The sequence below is a fragment of the Montipora capricornis genome, chromosome 9 (genome assembly GCF_036669925.1).
Source record: "Montipora capricornis isolate CH-2021 chromosome 9, ASM3666992v2, whole genome shotgun sequence".
Classification (NCBI taxonomy): domain Eukaryota; kingdom Metazoa; phylum Cnidaria; class Anthozoa; order Scleractinia; family Acroporidae; genus Montipora; species Montipora capricornis.
The window spans coordinates 26811056-26819606 of NC_090891.1; the positions used below are offsets into that span (position 1 = coordinate 26811056).

The 8551-nt window shown below is 42.0% G+C and overlaps 1 protein-coding gene across 2 annotated transcripts in view; it reads right to left on the reverse strand.

Annotated features, from left to right (window-relative positions):
* Positions 1-2196: 2196 nt before the first annotated feature.
* Positions 2197-8551, reverse strand: part of LOC138015425 (chitinase-3-like protein 1) — a 6832-nt gene continuing 477 nt past the window's right edge. Inside the window, exons 2-7 of one of the 2 annotated variants that reach the window (XM_068862478.1) lie at positions 7769-7856; positions 6553-6752; positions 5973-6160; positions 5288-5660; positions 3985-4346; positions 2197-2534 (exon numbers count right to left, since the gene is read on the reverse strand). In XM_068862478.1, coding sequence (XP_068718579.1) covers positions 2297-2534; positions 3985-4346; positions 5288-5660; positions 5973-6160; positions 6553-6750 — 1359 coding nt within the window. In that variant the 5' untranslated portion in view covers positions 6751-6752; positions 7769-7856 and the 3' untranslated portion in view covers positions 2197-2296. Of the gene's footprint in view, positions 2535-3984; positions 4347-5287; positions 5661-5972; positions 6161-6552; positions 6753-7768; positions 8206-8551 lie in introns of those variants that run through there. The other variant, XM_068862477.1, reaches the window with a different exon arrangement.

The window sequence follows — 8551 nt, forward strand, 5'->3', positions numbered from 1 at the left end:
AAAAAGTAGCGACAATCTTGTTCCAGAACATTGACAACTGACAGAACCTGACGGGGAAAAAGTGACAATTGGCGACAGCGACAATACATTTTTAACTTCGACAAAGCGACATCTTTTCACTTTGTTATTTCGACAACGACATGACCGACCAGGCCAGCATGACTCTAAATCTTCAGCCTGCAAAGCAGGCGTATTTTTGTTTTGGTATTAAAGAATTATTGGCCGACGTCTTAGCAAGACTAACAGAGGCCTGGGGCCAGTCAAAAAAATTGCACTCAGTGAGAGGAGGACAGTATGTGCTTTGAAAATGGCGGCCCATTACGAACTTTAGATCTTGAACAAGCGTCCGCCTGCAAAACAACGCCTGCTCTGCAGGCTGCTAAATCTTCTCTTCTGTTGGTGTTGCTACATGTATATTTCTTGTGCAAATTAAGATATACATGTATTAAACAAACCATCATTCAACACTACGCACTTGTTCTGCAGTGAGCGTCTCATGTCTCTTATTACCTTTTGTGGTGCAAAGGTCGACACGTAGTCATGTCAGTCACAATTCTCTGTAATTCGGTGACTTTTAGCGGGTCTGTACGGCTTTTCTGGCGCTTTTTGTTAACCGCGTGGAGTACGTGAAATGGAAAAACATTTTTAAAAAAACCGCACAGCAGTCACAGCATTCTCAAGAAAAGCAAAAGGAAGGACAAAAAGGGCCACAAGGGGAAAGAAAGGAAAGGTAAGTTGTCTGAAGCTGTTTACCAGTAATTACTGACTAATAATTACTGAGAGGGTTTTGACGGTCTTCCTTGTATTTAAGCTTAAGCAGTGTCTAGCAATGACAGCGATTAATAATTAATAATGCGAGGACTTAATTGTTGCTTGATTAAAACGTATTTCGATGACCGTATAAACACCTCCGTGGTTCGTTTCCTTTTATATGATATTACATTATTAATTACTGGACGCAAAAATTAAGCACGTTTAGCGAACATTTGTATTCTAGCGAAAAAGCGACAGCGACAATTGTATTGTAGCGAAAAAACGACAGCGACATTCTGTCTCTAGCCAAATAGGCGACAGGTGGGCTGGAAAATGAGCGACAAAGTGACATCAGAACCCCCCTTGGAAGTCCTTAGAACATAGTAAACGTATCCCGTAAGGATGAATCTTCTAATGCTGGGGTCTTTCTTTCACCAAGTAAACAGCACTTAAGATGTATTCAAACGTGAACAAAGAATCGTCGCTGGGGATTAAAAACACGGAAACGATCAGGAGTGAATTAGATAAGAGTGTTAATCTATGATCACTTTGCGGCCTTGCAGCAGCACAGTCACAAATGGATTTATTTTTAGATACACTTTGCGCGCGAAACAAACAAAGGGCCGCCAACTTTAACCAATCAGAAGAAGCCATGTCACGCGTGACTGCTTCTGTCATGTTTTTTTTTTTTTTTTCAGGGATATGACAACTGATTTTCGCGGTAACGGGTATTCTTAAAGTGCTATTGCAATCAAAAAACAATTCTTCTTTTTCTTTGGATTTCAAAACTATGTTAACTTAACAATAAGTGACCCAAGTTTTAAGTTTTGATTTTATTTTAACTGGAATTTTGTTATTTATTAATCCGCCATTACTAACTTTAAAATCTTGAGAGAGCTATTTAAGAATGCAATGCGTGTGTACGCGGTTGAATTAATATGCAGCACAGGAGTTTCGGGCTTTCAGACTTTTTGCATACATAATAAGTTGCGTTTACACCCTGAAATTTTAAGCTAGTGAGTAAATGACGTTACTTTTAAGGTAAGGTAAGGTAACTTTATTTAAAGTCGCGAACGTAGGGAGAGGTTGCCAAATCTCCCGAACCAATGGCTCATGTTAAAGACGCACGACTATTTACAATACCAGATCCAACCCTCTGAGGTCCAATCGGTCAGTTTTGAACGTGAGTAATGGAGGACGGTGAATCCAAACTTTACACTCAAAATAAACAGCCTTTGGATAAAAATCAAAGCTCAAAATTTTACCAGTCAGGTGTTAAGCGAACACGCTTTCGAACTCTAAAGAAAAAAAGAAAATGATTTTTTGATCATGGTAGCACTTTAAAAAATAGACTCATTTGTGACTGTGCTTGGGAGCCCACCCAAGCCATAACAACACTCTTATCTTGCTCATTCTTGAAATAATACAAATTCAGAAGTATCGTGGCCGTAACTGTTTTTATTTGATAACGATTCACACGTTGGAGCTACAACTTATGACGTGCCTCTTCATGTTGCTGAATCACGTTTGAAGCTGTCCTTTCTTAATTACATTTGCACATGTTCGGTGGACAATGACCCATTTTACAGTTTTCAGCACACCACTGGTCCATTCCTGCGACCTCTTGCCAAGATCCAATAGCCTGACAATTTCCAGAAGGAGGCGAAGATGTTACCGGAGGGGATGAACTAGTACTTGGTGGGAGTGGAGGCTCGGGTGTTGACATGCCGGAATCTGGTCCAGCCCCCAAGGCGTTCTTGACTGCATTTATCAGGGGATAACTGAAGGGAAAATGTAATTCAGTTTGGTATTATAGGTGATACATTTAGGTGGCAGAAGGGTCTGAGAAGGGTAGGTGTAGCCCAGAGATAAAGGCACTGTTTTACATCATGCTCCGAATGATGTTACTGACAAGTTGAAATCCCACTTTGACACACTTTTCCCCAAAAAAGTCAAAAGTTCTTATTTAACTCTCTTAAATTCATTGATTAATTAATTGATTAGTGCCACTTTAAGCCACGTATGTCTAGAAATGCACATAATTAAATGCACGCCCAATTTTGACATCCGACAAGCGGCTGGTTTTCTTGTGAGCTCCTTGTGCTTCAGGGCTAGAACTACAACAATACAATACATACTTGATTGGCCACTTTCCCCTAGGGGCTTTTCAGGGCCAATGGAACACAATCACGGCAGAACAGAACATTCAACAACAACAACTGTTAAGAATCCCAACTGGCCGGAGGCAAGCTAGTTGGCTCTTTAAAAGTGCAGCTGAGAAGTTGAACCAGGGACTACCAGGAACAAATTCAACGAGTGGTCAGAACGTGTCTTGAACCCGAGATCCCGGGATCTCAAGGCAAGTGCCCTAACCACTTGTCGGGCCGCGCTCCTTCAAAATTGGACTAGATCGTCCCTTTAGAATCATAGTTGAGCTCCGTTTGAAACAGAGTTCAAACAGTTATAACAGCGGCGACGCACAAAAAATCTGTAGTCATAAGGCCCGAGCAAACGGCTTTAACATTTGTTTCAACATTCGTTCGATTTTGTTGAACGATGCTGAACGATATTGACACCCTGCTGGCAGAGCATTTTCTTTTTTTTCTCTTGCTTGATTTTGGTGTTCTCGAGAAAGACTCTGCATGATTCAAGTATGGATAAGGGATAAAGTCTCGAACCCAAGCCTAATATGCCAGATCTCGCGCCATCTTGGTTTTTCACTGTACAGCGGGTTCAATTATAACCATCGGTTTTATAACTAAAAGGATGCTCGCGCCGGAAAAAACCGGTTTGACAAGAGAAAACAAGATTGACTAGTCTGGAAGATCGCGCTGCGGCGGCTTCAAAGAGTTGACGCGATTCAGGCAGAACCTCCTTTTCTTCTCCTCAGTAAAGAAAAAGACAAAGGGAGGCTCTGCTCGCAGGGTGCGATGTTGACTGCTGGGGTGGGAAAATTAAGGACCTTGAGCAACGACGACTTTAAAGACGCCCTATGATGAAACAGTACTAGTGGGCAAACGGATCGGCGCAGGGAGCAAGTGGCGAAAAAAAGAGGAAGTCTTTGTGTTTGATATGATGTCTAAGATTTTGGCAAATTAAACATGGTGGAATGACTTACTCCAAAGCAACTAAGAGGAATAGTGATTGAGGTAAAACCAGGTGCACGGAACCAATAAAAATAAAATAATTCGATTTTTTTTTTGTCAGCAACACGTCTACTTAGCTGGCTACCTTCCTTGACCGCAGAAAGTTCCCTTGAAGTCGTCCAAATCGAGAGCCCAGAACATAGCACCCAGTAAATTGTTCTCCTTGATGACCGACTTAACTTTCTGTTTCAAACTGTCTTCATCATCATATCCCACCCACTGGTCACCTTTGTATCCGTACGGGGCTTTCACTGCGTTATGCTGTACCACTGTCAGTCCCATTTTACATATCTCGTAGTATGACAGAAACCCCGATTCTTTCGTGTACATCCCAGGGTCGGCTTGTCCTCTGGCCGGAGCTCCCAGTCCGTGGTTATTAAGGTCTTTGAGTTTGAATGCTCTTCCATATGTAGCAAGGCCTAAAACAATCTTCTGACACGGCATACCCTGTGCAAAAGGAGATAGTTGGGAGTTTAAGAAACGAAACAACCGCGCAACGACAACGCCCCCCCTCCCCCCCCCCCCCCACCCCCAAATACTAATTACACGGAGTTTAAGAACTACGACACGTCGGTAACGAAAACGTCATTTAAAATTGCAAGGTCAGATTTATTAATCTTTTCGTCATTATGTTGGTTTGCCTAACTTTTAGAAACTAGCGCAACTTTCCAGGAACTAAATTAGGAGTTGCGGTGTTGAAGCTACGACAGAAAATTCAAATTCGCTGCCTTGTGTTCACGCTCTCCGTAAAACTTGCGAATTGGTCATTTCACGTCGCAGATTTGCCGAAAACGTGAAATAAATGTACAAGAATAAAAAATTGCACGTGCAGAGCGTGCAGTGCAGAGCGTGCAAAGCTGTTGTTTTTGCTCATTAAATATGAGATCGTAGGGGGTCAGCTATTCTTAGAGTTATTTTCATAGAGTTATGTCGTAGAGTTAGAGTTAAGTTTCCAAAATCCTGAATTCATGATTTTGAACTGCCAAAATCCTGAATTCAAAATTTTGGAATTCAAGATTTTGGACTTCCAAAAAGCCAACTAAAAGCAATTAATGTATACATTTAGCACAACAATAGTATGGTTTTCGAAACTAAATAGAGTTGTTTCCGTGCAGCATGACAGAGTCTGCCGTGCTCAGCATTCATGCCAAACTTACTTCAATCTGCCGGACTGAAATGTTTCAAACGCCGCTCTGTTGCCGTTCTGGGGTCGAACGAGCTGAATCAAGGCAGAATCAAGACGTATGGAAAGGGCCAATTTTCTCAAAACACTAGCCAGCTTGAAAATGTTGAAGCTCCACCGAACTGGGTGACTAATAGAAGACTTTTAGTACTTTCTTGGTGCGAAGTGAAGAGGGTATGATAGTTTTTTCTAATAAATAAATTACCTCATCCCTCCAATACCGGACCGAATTCAAAACCGTTCGATTGTCCCCAGGGGAGCCCATAAGTGCAGTGTGGTGTCCATTCTCCGGATCCCAGCTTCCACGAAGATCATACGTCATAAGGTTGATAAAATCGAGAATTCCCGCCAATTGACTGACTTCGTAAGCCTTTTCAATTGTTGATTGGCCAGCTGCCACGGCTGCTGTCAGCAAGAGACGCGGTTTCCCGCTCCGCGCTGCTTCCTTCTTGAAAGCTGTCAATAATTCTTGGCAAAGGACAGTGAAAAGACTTTTATCTCCTGGAGGAGAGTTTCCGCGATTTCCTGGGTACTCCCAGTCAAGGTCAAGTCCATCAAACTTGTACTGTTTCAAGAAACTAAACGAAGAGTCTTATGATATCTACTGGCCAGACTACAAAGTAGTATGTAGTCCGTCACCCAAACTTTTTACCCTAACCCCAAACCCTAACGAATACTAACTTTAAATTCTAACCTCAGCCCCTTAAACCAAAGAGGTAAAAATATTATTCCAGTTTAAGTCTTTTTTGTCAGTGAATATTATCAACAAATAACGAGCCAATATACTTTCCAAAGGCGAGATCCAAGCCAGAATAAGAGAGATTCATGGGTCTTATCTTCTCGAAAACGTGATGCTAAGTCAGTTGCTATGTAAACTGAAACCTGCTTACCTGATGACAGACTCAATAAAAGCTTTTCTGTTTGCCGCAGTGCTAACCATACGAGAAAACGGACTGACGTCCCCGCTCTCGTGGTTCCATCCACCTACAGCCAGAAGTGTCTTTAATGCAGGATTCTGTTTTTTCAGATCATTAAACTTAACATACATCTCGTCATCATTCCACTCGAACATAGAGATCTGGAATAAATGGAGGAACCAAGAAAAGCTGATTTAAGACGGCTTGTTCAAAACAAGATAGACCGACGAAGTGTGCGCCCTCAGCTTCCAGGGAAATCAGCAATATTTAGCCAGATCGCGCGGCTATGAAACCCACTTCACAAAAGCGAAGATATTATCCCGCGGAATTCTGAAAGAGGTGTTTTGATCATGTTTTCCTCTTGAATTATAACTATTGGTCATAACTCAAACTGGGAGTTTCGACACCGTCCCAGGCCTCGTCACTAGTTTTAGAAACAGTTTTGCTATTTGATCAGTATGAGGCCGTTATTTCTAGCAAAGTTCAATTCACGGCAATAAAGGGAACAGTTTATCGTTCAGTAACGAATAAATCGCTTTAAAGTTATGTTTACCTTGTTCTGTGAATCGATTTTGGCAAAGGAGTATATGAGATGAGTGCAGAGGAAAGAATCGATATCCTTTGGGATGAACTTGACAACCTGGGGTCGATACTGTGCCCAGTTGGTGTAATAACAAACCCTGTGGTAAGCATCGCAGTTGATCAATACAACTGTCATCACGGCTAAAAACACAGCTGAGGCTTGCCGCATGTCTGCAATGGGAAAATCAGATATTTTTTAAACCAACCACTTCCTTTGTTTCCGAAAGTGGCCTGAGTTTGTATCTATTCAGTCCCCCCCTGCTCCGAGAGTTGTTCTCCGATTGCTTCGGTTTCTCAGCCTCACAAGAAATCAACATTTACTGTAGCTTATAATTCCTGTGCATGCATGAGGGCCGTATGGGAGGATATACTAAGTTGTAAAGACGCATAATTCCTAGTTGAAGAAAGGGTTCTTCGATTTCTTCTTCTTCTTCTTCTTCTTCGTTTTGCTCTTCTCTCCTTTCCGTATGATGGAAAGCGTTTCGATGTTGTAGTGTAATGAAGACACAGGGCTATAGATCTGGGGCCGGTTGCTCGAAACCTGGTTAGCGCTAACCGTTGGTTGAGAGGTATCAGAACCTATAGGTCAGTTTCCATGGTATTTAACGCCGGTTACAGCTAACCAGGTTTCTAGCAACCGGCCCATGGCCTCGCCATGTTGTTCAAAAGGTGATGGATAACGCTAGCGCTATCCACCGGATAGACACAAGCCAAATTAACTGAGTTATTCAGTGGATAGCGATATCCACCCCCTAGAACAACTGGGGCCTAGAGGCCGTCCGAATTCGAGTACCGGCAAGTAAATAGCACCGTGTGTTCTTTGTTCCCTTACTGTGTTGTAATGTTGAGACGGAACGGATAAGTGTGTAAGATGATACGAAACAGTAAGAAGATGTGACGAGATGCATAAAGAAAGAGCTTGTGGGAAGGAATAGGCCAGTTTCAATACTTTTTGGGGGTTGATAGCTGCTTTAACCTAAGTAGAGTAGATATTCAACCTAGGTAAATTTCACCTGCAGGAACAAACCGGCATCAGCCTAAGCCCGGATTTGACCGACAACATATGTATTTTTTTTTCCAAATTTGGCAAAATTTCGTCGAGGTTCAAAACTTTTGATGAAATAGTCTGAACTAAAACGTCCTTCATGTTATAAGTTAAGAAAAAGGAGAGGAGAATAAAAAAATACCTCCTTTGAGTTGATAAACCTGGCGGCTTGTGGGTAATAATTAAATTAGCTTCAGTGTTGCGGCTTCCAAGATTTCGTTTGGTTCAACCTGCACAGAAAAACGTTTGCAGGTTGTTACACACAGATGCAAGTACACGAACTGAATCAAGAATGAAAAGAGACAAACACGTCAGTCTGTTCCCTGACATCTGTTTTAGAACTAACATATCGCATCTTTTGTTGTCCAAGGCGGGCACTGAGCTGGCTGGAAAAAACATTCCCGCTTTTTCTCAATATCCAGGACAAATCGTTCACTGGACTTATAATGCTATCGGTCACGCTGAAGAAATAATTTCTTTAGATGAATCATTTTCGAAATAGCGTATTATTCAATTCCCTCTTCTTGTAAATGCTCTTATTTCATTGTGAAGCGGGTAATACCGCTTGTTCAGCTTTAACATTCACTTGTCAAGGATTGAAGTCAGAACTTGGGACAGTTTTTTCGGCCGGTATCAATTCAACTGGGTCGAATTCATTTGGATTCAACGATCATCAATACTGAATAAAAAAAGTTAGATTAAAGCGAGTATTGAAGAGTTTGATTCCATTTTTCCTTCCGACTGACGCAGCCTGTCGAGATTCTCGTCCTAGTCTCCGGGGTCTTCGCCACGAACGCCTGTAATAATGAGCCCCCTTTTGGCGACCATACGGCGACGAAAACCGTTTGCATTTTTAGACTCTGGCCCGAGTAATTAAGGTTTTCCAATGATGGCATCAGCTATGCGTCTGCCTTTTCATAGGTCA